Here is a 20,478-nt window from a genome sequence, read left to right as displayed (position 1 = left end):
ACCTGGCTCTCGGTGCCTCACTAAACTCAAGCCTAATTGCATGAATAGCTCTGAGAAGTGACCTGGAGCATGGTGTGGGAGCTCTCCTCGCCAGCTGGGGCCCTGCAGCCACGGAAGGAGCTGTGCTCCCATCCTCCCTGCAGCTCTCTGGGGTCTGTGTGTGCAGAAGGACTGCATGACTGCCCTTGAAATGTTCCTACCTGTTTGCTGCTCAAGTGGCCATAACAGATCCCACACAGGAATGAAGTACCACAGCCTTTCTGTGCAATGAGTTTGCCTGTTTATTTAAGGATGTAGGGTTCTGCAGAGTAAGATTTGCCTCTGTTTCAATAGATTTTTAAGTTTAACTTTCCTTAACACCAAAGGCAAAGTTGTCTCCTGTAACACTTTAATTGGATCTGTGATACAGCACATGTGTTTCTGAAATTCCTTTTCATCTTTCACTCTAATGTAACTGAAAACTTTTTTCAGGCAGCATAAAGTAGCAAAATGGGTTTCTGACGTTAATTTTCTAGTTCCCTGTAGTTCAATTTGCTCTTCTAATAGGATTTTGGCACATTTTTGCACTGTAGTGCTGATTTTGGATTAGCTTTTATATTTGTAGCTGTGCTGAATACATGAAATGTTGGCTGGGGTGGGAAGGTAGTTTAGAACAAAATGGTTCCTGTCTTAGATTATTTGGAAAAATATGGTATCATTTAGACATGCTGTAGATTTTACTGCTTAAGAGTTCTGGGAAATGTTTTTATTCTGATTTACATAGGTAATATGCAATATGGTGGGCCTTATATAAAAAAATTACAGAAAAAAGAAAGAAAATCTGTCCTTATAGTTTGAGAATTAGTAGCATAACAGTGAACATTGCATAAAGAATTGCTTTGACTCACTGAAGTGTGGCTGTTGTTGCCTGTTCAAAACAGTGTCCTAGGTGGCTATTTTGTTCTCTGGATTTTGAAGTGAATTGTAGGCTCACTGCATTCTCCTCTGTTCAATCCAGCCAGTCAGTTGGAAAGAAAATTGAGCTGTTCTGACCGAAGCACAATTTTCCACAGAAGTTATTTGGGGTAGTTTTCCCCAAATGGCTTGTATCTTCACCATTGAAATGTCTTGCCTGCTTACATTTCTTCTCTTTTCTCCCACTCTAAAATTGATGGTTCATGAGTTGATGCATCCACATGTTACAGAATCAGCTCCAAAGGATTTCATACCACGTGTCTTTGACTTTTCACTTGTTCTTATGTTTTCTTTTCTTTAAATAATCTGGTCTTGTATAATACTAGAAATAGTTTTCTGGCTTTTTCTTGTGCTACATCCTTGATTGGGTCTATCTATTGCTTCAGTGGTTATCTTTATCTACAACTGAAGTACTTTTCACATTCCCTTTTTTCTGTTTTTTAATATCACAGATCAAGGTGTCAACATTTACAGGAAACCGCCCATCTACAAACAACACGGTAAATGACCTTTCCCTTTTTATTTCAAAACTGTGGAGTGTCAGCTGAATTTAAATGTGTGCAGTTAGTGAAAAGCATTCAGTTTTTGCTTTGCAAGCATAAAAATTTAGTAGTCCAAGCTTGAAATGGCTGTAATTGCATGTCCTGGAAAGTGATTATGTTCTAAAGCCTGTTGTTTCATTTGGATTATATGGTTAATATTGCCGTGTGGATATTAATGGCAAAATTGCTATTAGCTGAGATTTTGCTGTTTGCATTATGATATTTTGCAGCATTTCTCTTCTTTAAGCTTTTATTTTAAGAGTACAGGTACTGGTCATGTTAAAATGAATTAACAGCAGACTGATCTCTGACAGGGACTTCACAAAATATCCTTATTTTAAACAGATACAGTACAATAATTTATTTCAGCAGCAAAGATGGAGATGTTATAATCAGACTGGAATTCCAAATGTACCTTTAATGTGGCTTTAAATAAGAATCTTTAATTAGTGAAGATATTATAGGTGACTTATCAGTGACAGGGCTAATTTGACTCTCAGCTGTGTGATGCAGCTCAGGTAGTTTGCTGTACTTGTTTTTCCAGGTGTTTGGGTTCTGAGTTGGACAGCAGTGTTAGTGCTCTGAGATTTCTGGTGTTGGTGTTGTCATAGGAAGTCTGAAATGACAATGATGGCAGAAGCCCACAGCCTTGCCTGTCTTTAGTCCTACAGGGGAAGGCTGCATTATAAAGGAGTGTGTTCACTCTTATAAGGAGCATTATAAAGGAATCATCATAAAGGAGTGTGTTCACTCTTCCCTCCTGCTGTGAACAGACAGCTGTGCATAGGAGATGGTTTTTATTTACGTCAGTGAAAGATGACTCCATTATTTGTAGACTCTGAATTTTCATCCCTTTGCAGATGTTTTATCCAGTGAAATGTATTTAGGGTTAAGTAGCAAATCAGCAGCACTGCAGGGCTTAGATGAATAGCTGAGAGCCAGTGAGCTGGGGTGAGCAGGAAAGCCCACAAGTCCATTCTGTAGTCAGGAGTGAGCACTGAAGATTACACTGCTCTGCTATCACATCAGGGTCTTCCCCTCTTTCTTTAAGTTTCAAACCGTATGCTCATTTTGAAAAAAAAAGTCTTAACATTGTTTCTATTTATTTTTATGGTTTTAATGTATCTCCTCACCTCCCATTAACATGTGAATGTTTAACCACTGACATCACCAATTCTAATACGTAAGTACTGTTTGAAGTCATGCTTTTGTAAACTCTGACCAGCTCCCTCCATGCCTGCAGTTATGCTTAGAGTTTTCCAATCATCAACTGCTCAGAATTCCCAATGATATCTAACACTGATGTTGTTTAACTACCTGGAACGTGTTGGATGAGCAACACAGTACATCCCTTTGTTAAAAAATATCTTTCTGTTAAAAAAAAAGGAAAGAAAATTCTGGAACTGTTGCTACTGATACAATAGCCTCATATAAGCAAAGGTGATTTGAGCTAACACATTTTCCAGCTCAGAGTTAGTTAAGGTTGGGTTTAATGTAGAGTGATTCCTATTAGATGTTTTGGTTTTTTATTTATTTTTTAATGTCAAGAAGAGAAAGCCATAATGCACATCCTCACATGCTTTTACAAGGCTTTGGCTTAAAATAGAATTAAAGTAGAAGCCCCACTACCAAGCTGTTTTGTTGGTGAGGTTCATTGCTTTGCAAGTGCCTTGCCCTGCCAAGTTGATCTTAATGGAATTTAGTATTTATTAATAAGTTCCTATCTGCTTTTACTACTACTGCATGCTCTAAGCAAGGGTATGCAGCACAAAAAAAATTCCTCCTAGTTAAACATATTTGTTTCAGGTTTCTTTTCTTCTTTGTTTTGCAGCTTTTCACAGATGAAATAATTAGCATCAGTAGTGTTAGGATTTGTACTGTTACTCTGATCTATTAGTTTGCTTCCCGTAGAGGGAAAACTTACTAGTACATAAATCTGAGTTCATCTTCATAAATAATCAGCCCTCCTTAGGAGATATTGGCAAATACTGCCAGGCTGCATTTTCTCACTCTTGCATAATCATTCTTACACCGTGAAACCCTAGTAAAATCCAAAGCTGATTTGGGGTTATCTTTGGGGTGGGGCTGTGGGAGGAGAGGAAGCTTTGATTCCAATCTATTGGCAAGCAATAGGCATTGCTTGCTTCAAACTGCAGTTGGAAAAGCAAAACATGAAAAAGTTTGCTTTTGAAAACTAACGTCTTGTAAAGTATAACATTTTGCCAAAATAAGGCTGACTTTGTGCTGCTCCAGATGATTACATAGCTAAGTTCCCTGATTGCCATCTAGATGCAGCTGCCTTGGCAGCACAGAGCAAGTCCTCCGAGGATATCATCAAGTCCTCCAAGTTCCCAGCAGCTCATGCACCAGCACCCAACGAGATACCAAAGATTGAGACTGACCACTGGCCAGGCCCTCCCTCCCTGGCTGCCATAGGTATGGAAACACAAACCATTCATTTCTGCAGCTCCAAAGGTACTGCTGACCAGGGCACACGGACAGTGCAGCTGCAAAAAGGTGGAGGAAAGGTGGTGTCCACCTGATGCTCACCACAAAGTGTAGTTCTGGTGAGACCACTGAGTGTCTGAGTCTGAAAATGTTGAATTGCACTGAGTAGAAGAGGCTTTGCTAAAGGACTCTGGGATTGATCACACTGATATTAACCCACAAGCAAATTTTTTGAACTCTAGTGGAGTAACTTAAAAAGTGTGGTGTGTCACACAATCCTAACTTCTCTCAGCTATTCCATTTAATCTTTTAAGCCTAAGCTAATAGCAAAAATTCCACAGAAAACATGATTGTTTCCAACCACATGACTTATTTCATGGCAAGAAGCAATAACTGAATTGGAACAATTAACAGACTAAATAATTCCTGATTTTCAGAGTTACTGTTTCTACAGACTTTATATTTTATATTTTTCTTTTGTGTTGTAGCACTACATATATCTTATTTTCTTTTCTTTAATCCATATGCATCATCAATTTAAATTTTTTTCTTTGTATTTTTTCCCTCTGTTGGGTTTTTATTGACCCCTGTAGCATAAAATAAGCCATCTAGCCTAGATTCATTCCTGAAGTTATGTCTGAAGCACTGAGGTGTTGCTTGATTCAGGTCTCTGTGAGGGAATGTATGGCTTTCTTAACAGTGGGATCTTCACAGGAGTTTTTAGAGGGAAGACACAGGGTGGGAGAGCTCAGAGACCAATTGAAGGGGGCTGCACATGCAGCAGCAGCTTTTTGAAAGCGTCCTTTAGTTGGGATTGCACCCTGACAAACATGCAGAGTCCCTGAGTCACAGGAATAACAACAACATACTTGAAGCTCTGTCATCTACATACTTGAAATGTCTACATACTTTAAACACTGAGTTTGTCTAGCACAGGGTTGGTAAATAACTGTATCAGATAAAAGCCCTGTGCAGAAAATAAATGGAACTGCTGTCTAAATGCTTGCAGCAATAAGCACATCCTATGTATTCATAGGATTGTCCTGGCATCCAGACTGGATTATTTCTTAAGAATATTCAAGAAAATAAAAATTGTTCAATAAAAACTAAGGAATTAAAATGTAGAACACCTGTGCCTTAATTTATTTTAGCTCTATCCAATGAATCAAATTAATTTACTTCATTTTAGACTAAAACCAGTGCCTTGTTTATTTCAAATACTAGTGTTCATTTAGGAGACTAATGTAGTTTCATTTTCCATTTGAAATGTTAATTTAGATTTGCTTCTCTGAGTCTAGATAAAAGAGTAAATGTAAATCAGACTTTAGGTTTTCAGCTGTGATCAGTTGCTGCTGTTATTAAACCCATGTTTCCAGAACCAGCAATGTGAGCTGCTTTCTCTATTAGGGTCAGTCATGACTTTTGTATCCAGGACCATTGCTTGGCTTGGAACTTGTGCATAGTTTAAGTTCTTGTTTAGTTTATAACAAGCCTGATAACCACTGGGCAGGCTACCCAAGTGAGTTTTATTAAGAAGGAATTTTGAAAAAGTCTTTTGACTTTGCGAGGAAATACTGCTTTGTTTATTCAGCAAATCAAACTGACCAGTTCTGAACTAGCATTGAAATCTTGGAGCTGCAGTTGAACTGATGCACAAAGCTCTCTCTGTGCTGTGGTTTTGTGGAAGCAGGAGCTGACATGAGACGCAGATCAAGTGGAAGGGAGGAAGATGATGAGGAGCTGCAGAGACGCCGGCAGCTGCAGGAGGAGCAGCTCATGAAGGTGGTTATAAGCTTGTCCTCATGCTGTTTCTGAGCACCATCCAAAAAGTGTCCCTTTGCTTTCTGTAAGCAAATCCTACCACTGTCTTGGCCAGCTTTATTTTATTGATATGTTTTTTTTAATTGCCATTTGTAGCTCAACTCTGGTCTGGGGCAGTTAATATTGAAGGAAGAGATGGAAAAGGAGAGTCGCGGTAGGTCAGCCCTTTCTGCCAGTCGTTACGATTCTCCAGGTAATTCATGGAGGCAATAAAGCTAATCATGAACAATGGGTATAAACAACACAGAATGCCCACACCAAGTAGAATACACATATCAAGTATTGTCCCAGAAGAGAGACAGCTGGGAAAGCTGCTTGATACGTGTTTCTGTGGTGATCTGCCCTGAAAGAGTGGCCCGATTCATCACCTTGTTTTGTGAGGGGAGAAATGTCGTGCTTGTTTTTTTAATTAGAAGAAATATGAGGCTGAGGATTTTCAGGCAATTTTGAGGAGAGAGCTGCTTTAATATAGATATGGAGTAGGGAGAAGTGTTCGGTGACTGTGACATCACACACATGCTAATAGCATGGGTTACTAAGTTACAGCATTTTGCTTACACTGGTGGTTCCTATCCCTGTTTATTCTCTTCTGCCAGGGAAAGATATTCAGCAATATTGGCCAGTGGGGCTGCATATTCCAAACACAGGCAGTGTTTTGACCTGGGCTGACATTTTAATTGGGTGTATTTTGTTCCAAAGCAAAAGCACAAAAGCTAACTTAGATTAGTGACTTAGGTTCTTTGCCTTGTTGCACATTTTGATGTATGGCTGTGGCCTTCTCACATCTCCAGAGAAGGGTTTGGGGGTTTTATTTCACTCTCTTTATTCACCAGCCATTGTAACACAAAAGACATTGTAATACTTTGAGCCAAGAAGAGACAAGATGAGTCTCTCTGGAGTCATCCACTGGAGCAGTTGCCAAGCAAACTAAGATTTCCTTGTGTTCCCTGTTTTATAAGAGTGTTGCCTTGATGGCCTCGGAGAGGATTCCTGTGGCTCTCACTCACTGTCTTTAATTTTTATGGGGCCAGAGTCAACCTGCTCAACTCAAAGCTTATGATTTTTTTATTAACCTTAGTACAGGTTGGAGAACTCCTTTATTTGAGATATTTCCATCCCTCTTTGCAGGGATAATCAGTGCCATCGTCAGTTCCGTTTTGGAATCGGGAGATGCCAAAGCAGATGCCATGGGTGATCCATGAGCATTATTTTCAATCCAGGGGAGACCGCCTTGATTTTGAGCCTGGGAAAATTAGTGTCCCTTATTAATGGCCTGCCACCATGGCATGATAAAGCTGTTTGTAACTTGTGTGGAAGTTTGTGTTGAGTTTGGGACTGAGTTTCTTAAAGTCAATGTGTCTCAGTTGTGTGTATGCTTGGCTCTTTTAACTGTGTATTTTGTACTAGGTGATTCCTCAAGTGCTCTAGTTTTTTAGTGATTCCTCAAGTGCTCTAGTTTTTTAGTTTCCGTGGGATTTTTCCAGTAAAATATTTTCCCTTCCTCATTCAACAGCACATGCTTCAGCCTCCAAAACCTCTTCTCTCCCTGGGTATGGAAAAAATGGACTTCACAGGGTAAGAAGATGGTGATTTTGACATGTGAAAGGTGGCTTTAATTATCCGTGGTATTTATTTCCATATCAATTGTATTGGATTTTCAGTTTGATAAATGTTTCTTATAAAATCACTTGAAGTCAGACCAAACCTATTTTCCCCTCCCACAAACTACTTTGTTAAAAAGGCAAGAAAGCAAAGGAAGAAATGTTGGAAAATTGAGGGGGAAATAAAAAAATTAAAGCAACTTCTTTGTCCCCATGTACCAACCTTCTTGTAAAGTCTTGAAGTGTGAATTTATGTTCTGTCCCTCTTTTCCTGTTACAGCCGGTCTCCACAGATTTTGGTCAGTACAACAGTTATGGGGATGTGAGTGGTGCTGTTAGAGGTAAGGATGAGGAGCCTTTCACAGTCTATTAGTAATAAATGTAAAAATGTGAGGTTGTTTGATCATTTCTGCTGTTTTATATGAAGGCTGTGGATGTGATTACTTTGTATTTGCTCAGTACATTTTAATTTTCTCTGGCAAACTCAATTAACTCAAAGTACTTCAAATACCTGTTAAAAATGTTGGGTTTATTTTGCTAAATCTGTTATGTGGAGCTGATCCTTGTTCATACTTTAGCATTGGATCAAATGGAAGGCAAATAACGTGTGCATTATCAGGAATATGAACTGAGTTCTGTGAATTTTGTGGGTTTTTTTCTCTGAAAATCACCATCAACTGTGCAGTCTGGAACAATGTGCCACAGTGAAGAAAGGGAGATAATGCCCTCTAATCCCCCTTGCTGCTCATGATCTTCTTTATGACTTTGAGCTGGATGTGGTACCAGTCAGTGCCAAATAAAAATTGACAATATTATTCATGAAAGTTACAAAACTTGGAAAGTTAATGAAAAGAACTGCAATACTTGGAGTGTTCAACTCTACAAAGTCCAAAATTAGAAATGTTGCTGGCTTCAGAGAATCAGATGGGATTTCGGAAAAATCAGATATAACAAAAAACAGAGAAGGCTTCTCTGGTAGATTGTGACTGATTCCTGTCTTTCCACACTCTAAAGCTGATGAGATTTCTCTTTTGCTTTTCAGATTTCCAGGTAGAGTACGGGTTTTCATCAATCAACTGACAGCAGAACCTAAAGCAGCTCCTTGTTCAACTCTGAATTTCTGCTACAGGGAAGGGTTTCTTAAGACAATAGCTTTGATTTTCCTGCATGTTTAAGCATAATCACCAATGTAGATCCTTATCAACAAAAAACAGGCACAGCCTCGGATTCCTCCTTGTCACCTCCCCAGAGCTGAGCTGAGACAGCTCACACCTGTTCTGTGACTTGCTCTGTAAAATCCACTCTGTTCCTGTATGAGTTATCTGTAAAAGCCTTCTCTGGACACGTGAGGGTGGATTTATTTCCAGCCTCTCTAGTACTGACCCCAGAGACACGTAGAAAGTCTCTTCCAGAGGGAATTTTCTCTCATACCAGGAGCTTTGAACTCCTCAGTTTTACCCTGGGATTTGCTCTCCAGACAAGATGGCTGATCAGTAGTTTTCTACAGTGCTGCCATCCCAGATGAGCCAGAAAGAAGTGTGCTTGCAAATACAAACCTTTTTACTTCAATTACTGCCTGCAAGGTTTTTTTCAGAATGGTTTGAGTCTGCCTGGCTCCTCAGCACAATCACAATATGAAATGGCAATTTAAGATATTGTTTAATTACTTGGATAATTTTGTTAATGGCATATCAAAATCATGATGATTGGAAAGAGAATAAGATTATGGGAGGGGAGCAGAGCTGTCCGTGTATTGTGCTCCAAATGTTATTTCCTTAGATTTAGTACCTGTGTCAAAACAGCACCTTTTTACCCCATCCCTGTTTGTGTTCATAGTAAAAAATACCCATTGTAGAGACAAAAAAAAAAGAAGGAAATCCCTCAGCTGATACAGTAAATTACAAGTAGGAAAGCCCAGAGGTGTAAGAGTGCTTTCTGTGCAGTTGGGTGGGATCTGAATTACTGCTAGGGAAGAACTAGAGAAGAATTTCACCTAGTCACTGGGGTGGGAGAGGGATTACCACTCTCTTGGGGTTCCCAGGTCCCCTGGAACGTGGTGCAGGTCAGCTCAGTGGGGCTGTCACCAGCCTGAGCAGGGACAGGAGCTGTGGTGCTGAGGGGACTGAAGGATCCCCCTGCCCACCTCACAGGAGTAGTGAACAGCAGCCATGGCAATGATTGAAATAATAAGACCAAGAATTAAGACTTAAAGGAAGTCTCAGGGCAAATTCACCTTTGTCTTCACCACTTCTTGAGTGCCTTTACCCTCTGTGTGTGTAACCTCTGTGTCTGCTGTGTGCCTGTATCTGATGCAGTCCCTCCCGGATGGTCATGTCCCTGGAATGAGAATGGACAGAGGAGTATCTATGCCTAACATGTTGGAGCCAAAGGCAAGTGCAGATGTTACTCACTTTCCTTCAAGACTTTGAAGGTTTTACTGTGAAATGCAGATAAAATATGGGAAATGTCAGTTCCCTTGTTTTCTTTTACCTCGCCTCAGCCCCTGGTCCTTATGTGCCAAACCCATCCCTTTGTTCTGGACTGTGTTCTGCAGGGTTAGTGCTCAGGCAGGCTGAGGGCAGGCCTGTGTGATCCCTGGGGTAAGGAAGCTTTTCTAGGGACACAGTGACAGATGTGGAAGGTGCTCCATATAGCTGGTTCTCTGCCAGGCTTTCACCAGCCAAAGCACCAGGCCAAACTCAGATCTGTCCATTTTGAAAAGTGCTGCAGAATATTGTGGCTCACAACACACAGTTGAGGCTGTCTTAATTTCAAAGATTATGGGAAATCTTTGACTGGAAGTAAGATACCTACATGTCTGTCTGGATCTGTTCCTCAGCTCTCAGCACTGCTAACCTGAGACCTGTCCACAGTGTTGAATTCCCTATATGAGAAACTCTTCAGGAGATTTATTGGAAAAAAGAGACAGTGTCTGCTAACTATAATTTGAGACACAAATTAAAATGCTTTTACAGCTATGTCTAGAGATGCCTGAGTTAAAAATGAATATATTATATTGAGGGAATTCAACCTGGGCTGTGTTTTAAATCTTATCACTTTATTGCTGGTGAACCTTCCATGAAATCATGATTTTGCCAAAGTTACAAGGATCAGAATTTCTGCAGTTAAGTGAGGAGCTCACTTTGCAAACCAGATTACTTCTTGTGCTTCCGAGTCACCTCCAGGCCAACTGTACAAGGCAATAACCCTGGCTGTATAAGCTGAGACCCCAGTGCACTGTGCAGTTACAAGTGGTTTTATATATTATATAAATAAGACTGTGGGGACTCCTAAGATAATGCTTTTTATTCCAAATAATTTCTCTTTCAGTGCAATAGAAATTCTTACAGTCATCACTGCTGTTGATGTACCCAGTGATTTGGGATGCTATTTTGGGTGACAAATTCTGTCAGTATTATTAATGACTAAATTTAATGATTATTTATTAATGGTTATTTTAATTTAAAAAATTATGGGAAATTTCCTGAGATAATAGATCACTTCCTGTTGCTATTTATAAAGGTGATGCCAAATACTCAGGATGTGTGAATTGGCACTGTGTTTATTCATGTCAGTTGTCCAATACTAACTTACACCTGCCAAAATAAAAGAAGCCAATTCAGAGTCAGCATGAAACATATGAAAAGTAAAGATTAATAATCCTAAGAATGACCAGATATTACCGAATGGTTCTCCAGAAAGGACAGAATTTGTGCATCTTGCCAGCCCAGACTGAGACATGCCTTGTTGTGAATATTTAAACATAAAATGTGTTTATGACCATAGATCTTGACTTAAACTCTGCCTGTTTAAATATGAAAAGTTACATTTTAGTTTCCTATAATGCTGTTTATAGTAGCCATTTCCAGTACCAAACATAAAAAATGTAACTCCAAGTATAGACCTAATTGTACAATTGTGACAATGTCAGAATCTCGTAAGAATCATATCTCACAATTGGTATGTAAGCACACATTATTTAAATTATTATTACTTACAATAAAATCAGTGGTGTGTTCATTGATGCCTGAATTTATGTTATTTATTATGTTTTTGAAAAGTTCATTGGGATAATTGTTAACAATGGAATGAACTTAATTGCTGAGTACTGCACAAAAGTTGATTGAGTCAAACTTCTTCAGATGTTGAAATAATGTAATTAATAGCATTTAATAATAGCTCAGCTCTCTCCAGGAGAGTGTTGGTGGTCTCACTCATATTCCCAGTGGGCAACTAAGACTCATAAATGACAGTAAAGGCTGAGCCAGTTGCCACTGAAGTTTCCAGAAAAACTTCATTGACTCGAGTAGGGGTTGGATGAGGGGTCTGGGAATGCTGCTTTCCTACAGAGAAATGCAGTGGGAAGGGCTCTAGAGATGCTCTGGCAGACAGAACATGAGCTCTCCTAAGTCATTCCAGGCATGGAAGTGTCTATCCAAGGGAAAAAAAAAAATAGAACTGAGTTTTATTTGCCAGGGATGATTCCAGAAACTGATTTTAATATTTTCTGAAATCCTTTCCAGGCAGTGCTGTTGCTATTAGTTGTTTGAATTCTTTAACGAACTAAAAAGGCAAGGAAAACCATGTGATAAATTCTACTGAATGCAGTGGCCCCCACTAATTGATATTCTGCTTATTCAGAGATGATGCTGTTTTTATGCACTTCCATGTTTTTAAAACCCACTCACTGTCAGTCCTTGGGGCTGTCCACACTCTGGCAACCATTAGAGTTAGACCAATGAGTGACAAATGCAATTACTTGAATAAATTTATATGTTGATGGATAAGGAAATATATTGCCTAGAAAGAACTCGGCCTGACCAAAGCCAGCTGATGTATTATATACAGCATAAAAAATTTGGCTTTACAATATGAGGTAGTTCAATGCTAAACAAGTTCTAGATTTGTTCAGATCAGCTTGTTTTCCATACAACTTTAGGAAAAAAAGGATAAGAAAAAAAAAAAAAAAAAACAAACCACCAAACTGATATTTGATTTGCAAAAGAAAACAAATATTTGTGTGTTTATGAAAATGACACACGTTTTGTTCTGTCTGCTTTAGACTATAAGTATAAATATCTCTTTTCCCCCTTTTTATACGTTGTTAACAGATTTTTCCATATGAAATACTCATGGTGACCAACAGAGGGCGAAATAAAATACTAAAAGATGTAGACAGAACCAGGCTGGAGGTAAGAGAAGCAAGTTCCTAAATGCTCTTTCCTGCTAAAGTTGTTTGTTGTTTGTGAAAGCTGAAACACTGAAATGTGGGTCCTGAGAAATGTGGGAAGATTTCTCAGCACTAATCAGGGAAAGAGGGATCAGACACTGGGAGGAAGCAGGTGCATCTCCTGAAACAATCCCCCACATCTCTGTCTCCCTGCTCGTAGACTGAGCTTCTCACAATCCCCTTCTGTTTTCAGGCCTTTCATTATATACTTGTGGATTTGCTAAGAGCCCAAATTTGCACAAGTTTCATAAGATCCACACTGGAATGGAGCAACAGTTTGTTCTTGGACCCTCTCTTAGCTAAGAGTCAGTGTCAGCCATCCTTGAGGACCAAAAGTCTAAGTTCCTCTAACTCATCATGAGTCCTGTGACTTAGTTAGAAGACTGGCTGATATCCAAAAATGCAAGGATTTAAATCTCTGCCAACAAATAAATATAGTTTACAGCTTTGTGGCTTAGGAAGACTTAAGCAGCCCAGTGGAATGCTGGGGATGCTTAAGTCCTTAATCTTCTATGGAGATGAAAGGAAGGAGCCACAAGAATCTGGGTAATCTGGGTAACAATTTGGGTTTATTCCCATTTTTATTATTAGAATTCAGTGCTGTGTTAGATCAGTGCTACAGGGAGACACTTTCCCCATCCAGTGCACTGTAAAGTGGCTGAACAAGAAGTGATCTGTGCACAGGACAGCACCAAAAAGTGTTTCATTAGCAGCAGAGAAGTGTGCTGAACAGTTAGCCTGGCCAGACATCTTCCTTCTCAGAACTTGGAGCACAACAAGCTGCACCCTCTGCAGAGCAGTACTAAAAACCCAATGTCTGTTGGGATTTCCAAAAGCAGAGCTGACTTGCTAAAGCCTGGGACAGGGGTGTGCAGGAGCTGGTCCTGTTCTCTGGTCTGTCACTGCCTGTTGGATGGCTTCAGACCAACAATTTCTCTGTCTCTTGCTTATTCAGCAAATGAAATACTCCCTGATTTATTCCTTGGGCACCCAAGTTCATGAAGACTTGGATATGTGTATGGCCAAAGCATTATTTTTCCAGCAGTGGCTCTTATGCAGCGACATAAAATCCCTAAGGTGCTCCAACCTCCTGTTGTGACTCTTTGGCTTTGACTGACCATTGCCTTTTCTCCTTTTTTTATTCCCTCCTGTTTTTTATTTTTTGAAGCGTCACTTAGCACCTGAAGTTTTTCAAGAAATATTTGGCATGACGATACAGGAGTTTGACAAGTTACCTCTCTGGAGACGCAACGACATGAAGAAAAAAGCAAAACTCTTTTAATCTCCCTTTAAACAAACCCACCACAAATGATGCATAGAATATTGTATCACACAGTCCAAACTGTTTGGAAGCAACTACTTATCCACCAAAAAGGGAAAATCAACATAGTGGCACCTCTGCAAGTTGAACAAGATCAACAATTGCCCTCCTGGAATTCAGGGAGAAAATATCTGGGCTCAGAAACAGCAATGATAGTTTTCAGAGGTGTCAACCTGTTACCTGATATTGTACAAGATAGAAAATTGTTCTGTTCTTCTCCCTCAATGATATTCCCTTTACTTCTCTCCACAATACGATGGACTTTATTGCTAGAGCCAGGAAGTGCCCTTAGGATGCCTTGTAGACTAAAGTAGTTGTAACCACTCCAAGAACTGGAAGAGAATATATACATATATAAATATATATATATATATATATATGTATGCGTGTTTGCCTGTGTGCACACATGTATTTATATCTCTCCATCTATCTCTGTGTGTGTATATGTGTGTATATATGGAGAGGGACATAGGTAGGTCTGTAGTGAAGGAGAAGCCCCTTGTAACTTATCCCACATGGTCACATCAAGTCTTTCACCCAACAGTTTCTTACTTGGCACTCTTTTGACATGGTGTCTTCTTCGTGTAACACAACCTGTGGTGGTGGGCACTCTGCTCACCTGCAGGACACACCACTTGGATTTCTGGGAAATGGACTCCTTGTAAATATTTGCTAGGATATAAGAAGTGAATTGCTGTGTGTGTGTTGTCAGTCTTCCCTCTTCCACACTTTCTGCTTGAATTAATAAGGCTGGAGCTTAACCAGTCCTTTGAATAATTTAAGATCACTTCAGTAATGGGAATGATGGAGAAGAGTCAGTTTTCTTGTAATTTACTCCAGGAGGTGGGTGCATGGGGGTGGGAGTGGCAGAGTGAAAAAATGCTATTTTAAGTGTGCCCTGGTTTGCATCCAGAGATTTCAGGACTAACTCCCTGCTAGTAATTACGAGTGCAGCTCCTCAGGCTGCAGTGGAGTTGTAGGATTTTACAACGGCAGGGAGAATGGTTCTCTGCAAGCTAACATGCAAATTCATCCCTCTTAGGGAGGAAATGTTTATGAATTGAAAGGTACCATCGAGGTGCCAAGCTCTGCCAATAGAGGCTTTTTGATTAAACTGCAGTAGCTGTTGTCAGTATGGCACAGTGCATGGGGCCAAGCACTCATTTTAGTTAATGTAGGTTTTCACTTGTGCTTGGAAAAGAGGGCACAGACTTTTTTTTTTTTTTTTTCCTGTCTTGAAGCATCAAAGCTCCAGCCTTGGTTATTTTTATTTCCCTTTGTGCCTGACTTGGTTTTTGAAGACAGAGTAATCATGCAAGACAGTTTCTGAGCTGCATTGAACTCCTTATTGCTTTCAGTCTTCTTCCAATATGCTGCAGCTTGAAAAACTGCCTGTATATACCTTAACTGCTTCTGGGCAAGTCCTATGCAGAGGAGGACACGAGCACCAAAGTAAATGAATGGATGCAGTGTGGCTGCTTTTTCTCTTCCTTGGTGCTTTACTGCCAATGCATAACTGCACTAATGAGCTCATCTCCTGACAGGAGAGGGTCATTTAGGTTCTGTGTCTGTCCAAGACTATCAAGGTTTCCTTTTTAATGCAGAAACTTCAGGCACTGGAGACATCAGAACCTTTGTATTTTCTGTTCTATGAGACATTGGTGTTAAAATCTGGAAGTCAGGAAGAGGAAACAGTCCCATATAGTTCTGAGATTCAGTATCACTGTGTTGAGTTCTCTGTATCACCAAATGACATTTCACCATGAGCTGTGCAGGACAGCCCAAACCCTGCCTCATCTTTGCTGGTTAGGAAGTCCTGTTGTGACAGATCACTGTGGTTCCTTTGATAAAATCTGAGATAAAGATTCAGTAGGGGAGAGACAGAGACCAGGGCTCAGCACCTGCTCCATGTCCCTGAGGGAATGTGGGGCTGTGGGACAGTGCCACCAAGGGTCTGGCACCATCCCCAGGGAGCAGAATTCCCTGGGGACACTGTGACACACACACTTGTGAGTGAGCTCTCTGGGTGGCACCGAGCTTGCAGCAAGGATCAGGGTAACATATTTCACCTCATTTTTCAGAACACAGATCTGAAAGGTTTTTAGAGGAGCTCTGAGAAGTAAATGGGAGTGCCAGGGGCTCAAAATGCATCTTTGAGTGACTGCTGAAAGCAAATCCATACAGTGAAAGGACAGCAGTGTTTTACACTTACAGACTTTGTGAATGCTGAGGTCTCAGAAATTCAGTGTTTGGTCACCTGCAAGGTGCGTCTTAACCTTGAGACAAACATTTGAGTTTAAATGCATTTAAATTATTTAAATTCTCCACATTTTGTCATCCCACATCCTACAGACACTCGAACTATGAGGCATTACAGGTCTTTTAGTTCAAGTCACCCTGACCATACCCCTTCTAGACCTGAGGAGTTGTTCTCTCAAGGATGTGAGCTGCCAGTCTGCATTTTTCTGTCTCCATCTCTAGGTTACTACTGAACTTCTCACAGCACATATGAACACACTACCCAGTCATTTCAGAAATGACTAAGCCAGGTTGTTTTCTTACCTCTCCCTCCTATGCAAAAAAAAAAAAAAAAAAAAAAAGGAAAAAAAAAGAAAAAAAAAAAGGAAAAAACAAAAAGAACTTAACCTCTTAGCCTGTGAAGAATGGCATGGTAATTTGGATCTGCCTCATCAACTGAGAATTTAAAACTGCAGCTTAAGCTTGGGAAGGAATGAAGAGTAGCCAGTGTAGATGTTGCGGAAACAACTCATCTCTGACTGGATTTTTGGGCCACTGCTGGCTCCCATCTCACTGGTGTGGAGCAGTCAGTCAATTCACAGCCCTCTGCACTAGACTTACTACTGCTTTACTCCTGACTGAGAACATGAAGGGTTTTCTGAGCTTCAGTTTCATGCCTGCAGTTAATTCTCAACCACCTACATGTAGACACACCCAAGAGATCATCTGTCCACAAAACCCACGCTGCAGCCACCCATGGGGGAGGGAGGATTTCTGCAGTGGGCTCTTTGTGATTGTCACTGCAATGTTTTCTGTTCTTTCATCTGGTCTTCCCACCTAATGAAAACAAAATGTAGCCCCAGGGAGAAATTTCTCTGTAAGCAATTAATCATTCTCCTGGTATCCATTGAGCAGTTCTTAGTAATTCCTCTCTTTGATATTCCCTTGGGACATGTCAGGAGTTGGACTAGATGATTTTTAAAGGTCCCTTCCAACCCAAATCATTCTGTGATTCTGTGAAGATGCCTTAACACATGCTTGTGTTCTTCTATCTCCTGCAAAGCATTTGAGCTTCTGATAAAGTCCCATCCCATCAATGCTGTCAACACAATGTCATTACCAAGAGGACTAAAAACTAGTTGCTTTTGTCTTCTTCTTTTTTCTCCTTTTCTGCTTTAGGAGTGATGTAAGAGCAAGGCCCAGTCAAACATTGCAGAATAACCCCACGTGTGCACCTGGGGTTAAGTCCACATGGGATTATGTACAGGTGCAGATCCTTGAGCACAGGTGCACTTGTGGCACACACCCTCCCCATTTGCAGCTCATTCAATTGGGTTGTGGTGTGCTGTGGAAGGTCAGGCTGGGAGGATTCAGTAGCTTTGTGTGGGCTAAGACATCTCTGTGGCTCCAGTAGTGCTTTTACTTCTGTCAAGTCAGGTGTCACCTCTCCTCACAAAGTCCTACAGCCCTAAATCTGTGGGCCAGGCCCTGAATGCTTGTGCCCTTTTCCTGTTGCAGTTGGGAAATGCTTTCTCAGCCCTGTAGCTCAGATGTCCTGCTGTTCAAGAGAGTTCTGCAGCACCTCTTCTGTCAGAGTTAGCTACACTGAAGTTAGACACCTTTTGAAGTGAATCCCTTTCCACAATGCCCGTGTCTCCTGGCAGGGTGATGTCAATGGACAGAGAAGGGTTAAGGTCTGGGAAGGAGGAGGGTTGGCATAATCTTGATTTCTGCAGGGCTTGCCAGGGTGATGCTTGGCAGGATTAGAGGAGAACACTGGCATGAGCCTGTAGTACCTGTTTCAGACTGTGGGGAAGTCAAGTTTGGAGTTCACAGCATGTGAGCACCCACACTGAAATTAATGGTATGAAGCTATTAGAACAAACAACAGAACATTAGGTCTCAAATGGTAAAAATATGAACATCCCCTAAACTCCTCAGGGAATGATTTATCTTGGCTCCTCCTGACTTAGGAGGAGATGCTGGCATATTTGGCTTGTAGGGCAGACAAATGAAAACCACCCTTTCTCTCACTCCATGATTCATTGCTTTCCTCTGGAATGTGTTTGTGAAGGAGGATGTCCACATCCTGAATGTTACCTACAGCACTGAGGAACACCAGTCAGTGGTAATGACAATGCAATAAAACACTTGCAGGAAACAAGAATTAAACTAATCTGTCCAAAATGCCACTCATCTTCCCATGCCAGAGGGATGCTTAGGGCTTGTCTCCACTGCCCCCTTCCCCATTCAGTTCTCCCCAGGTCACAGTCTGGTTTGTGCCCTGTCAAACTTTGTGGCCCTGTCAACACACCCACTGGAGTCCAGCATAGACTTCAGGGTAGATGCTTAGCAAGGGCTGGTCTTGACAATATGTGGTACATTTTTACCCCATTGCTGCAAAATGAAGAGCTGGAGAGAGCTCCTGAGCACTGTGACAGTAGCACAATGCACCTTTTTCCCTTAGTGTAGAACACTCCTATCACTGTGGGCTGCAGCATTGCTCTGGCTGGTGAGTTTTGCCTTGTGATTTCTCCCACACACCTTTTTTGTGCTTAATAAAATAAGAAACAACAACAAAAAAAATCCATCACAATGCAAAGATACTGAGTTTTCAGTCAGACAACTCTGCTGGCAGGAGCTGTGTGATGCCCACATTTGGCAGAAGTGTTATTAATTTTAATGTAAGCATCAGTGCAGGAAGTGGGAATGTAATTGGCCATTAATGTTGTTTGCCTGTATGCAAAATAAATTATTTGTTGCCCAAAGGGCTTCTAACAGGAAAATAGATTTCTGCTAATGAGTTGCTCAGAAATGCTCGCCTTTGTGAAGAGGTAATACTTCCATGTGCACTGTGGTCCTTCTTTTGAGGTGAAAGAGAGATGACCGAAGGCAAAGCTGTTGTGTCAGGATCACCACAGTGAGCACAGGTGTTGCTCCCAGGACTGGCAGAGCTGAGGCTCCCAGGACCCTGCCCCTGGGCATGGAAATGCAGCTCTGGGAATCCCAGTGGTGCCTTACCAGGCTGAGTCTCTGGCTCCCTTAGGATGCTTTGACAGCTCCCACTGGACGCTTGCCTGGGCTGTTGTCACTGAACACCTTCAGAATGCACTTGCCCCCAGATGCAAACCCACTGGCACTGCACCCCTGGGGCCAGGGAAGCCTCCGTGCCCAGCCAGGAGCTCAGTGTCACTCCCAGAGCAGCCCTGTCCAAGCACTGAGGCTTGGTCATCATGGACAACTCTTCCTGTAAGGGGGCCTTACAGCTGGGGACTTTTTTTAAGCTTTGGAAACTGAAATTAATTTTTTAAAGGTACACTTTCCTTTAAATTGGTAGATTTTGGCAATAGGATTTTTTTATTATTTTATTTTTCTTTTCTCCTCCCTCCACATGTTACAAACCAGCGTTTTGGGGAGGTGTCCCTGTGTTTTCCATTCATCTGTCTCTTTTTCTGAGTCTCTGTAAAAGTGAATCAATGTCTTGTCTGTACAGTAAGTCTGCTTGTATGCATAATGAGAAGTTGAGCTGGGTTGCTGTTCTGTACAATTAGTGTTTCCACTGTCATACTGCAAACAGCACATATTGCACTCCTGTGCCACTGTAATCTGCATCACTGTTGTACTCAAGTCAATGAATAAAGTTTGGAGCTTTATTCTTAATTTCTGGATTCATGTTGCCTCATTTATTTTGGTTTTTCTTTTTCATTTTGCAGAATTATAAGAAAGTTCTCTTACAAAATTAGGAAATGCTCTCAAGGAGAGCTCTCAGAGAGGTAAGATATGAATGATAAAGGCAAGACAGGAGAAAGTAAAAGGTTTGAAAATTGTCACAAGGCTTCTTGTAACTAAGCCACTAGAAATAGAAAGATAGAAAATAGATTCATGTAAACCACATAGAAGTGTTATTTTTGTTGTCAATTGATATTTAAAATGACCTGAGATACCAGCAAGGTGAAACAGACGGTGTTGTTGTGTCAGCTTCAAAGGCTAAATTGTTTCCTTTCTTGATGTTTGCAAATTCAGCTAAAATGTTATTCCCCATCTTGAAAATGTTTTATATAATGTGTTGGCTTAATCATCTAGAGTTTAAGCCTGCCTAGCCTGGTGTGGGTGTGGAAGGTGGGGGCTGGTGCCACCCAAGGGAATTGGGTGTTTATCACACCCATCCTGTGCTGAGCTCCTGGGGTCCGGCAGAGCAGGGTGGCAGCAGAATTGAGCACACAGCCCCTCCAAGGATGGGTGCAGCACAAACCCTGCACAGTCCCTGAGCCTCCAGAAAGCCCCTGCAACACCAGGATCTGTGCCCTGCTGATACCAGGTTCT

General features: G+C 41.0%; 1 protein-coding gene across 1 annotated transcript in view; it reads left to right on the top strand.

Moving 5' to 3' along the window:
• Positions 1–19,815, top strand: part of ABLIM1 (actin binding LIM protein 1) — a 142,719-nt gene extending 122,904 nt beyond the window's left edge. The window contains exons 15-24 of the mRNA XM_066555000.1: positions 1,407–1,454; positions 3,786–3,932; positions 5,635–5,726; positions 5,862–5,958; positions 7,279–7,340; positions 7,647–7,707; positions 8,409–8,416; positions 9,682–9,756; positions 12,478–12,558; positions 13,765–19,815. Coding sequence (XP_066411097.1) covers positions 1,407–1,454; positions 3,786–3,932; positions 5,635–5,726; positions 5,862–5,958; positions 7,279–7,340; positions 7,647–7,707; positions 8,409–8,416; positions 9,682–9,756; positions 12,478–12,558; positions 13,765–13,878 — 785 coding nt within the window. The 3' untranslated portion in view covers positions 13,879–19,815. The remainder of the gene's footprint in view (positions 1–1,406; positions 1,455–3,785; positions 3,933–5,634; positions 5,727–5,861; positions 5,959–7,278; positions 7,341–7,646; positions 7,708–8,408; positions 8,417–9,681; positions 9,757–12,477; positions 12,559–13,764) is intronic.
• The last annotated feature ends 663 nt before the right edge of the window (positions 19,816–20,478 follow it).

The sequence above is a fragment of the Molothrus aeneus genome, chromosome 8 (assembly GCF_037042795.1).
Source record: "Molothrus aeneus isolate 106 chromosome 8, BPBGC_Maene_1.0, whole genome shotgun sequence".
Lineage (NCBI taxonomy): Eukaryota > Metazoa > Chordata > Aves > Passeriformes > Icteridae > Molothrus > Molothrus aeneus.
Note: the sequence above shows the minus strand (reverse complement) of the source record. Positions and strands in the feature narration are given on the sequence as shown.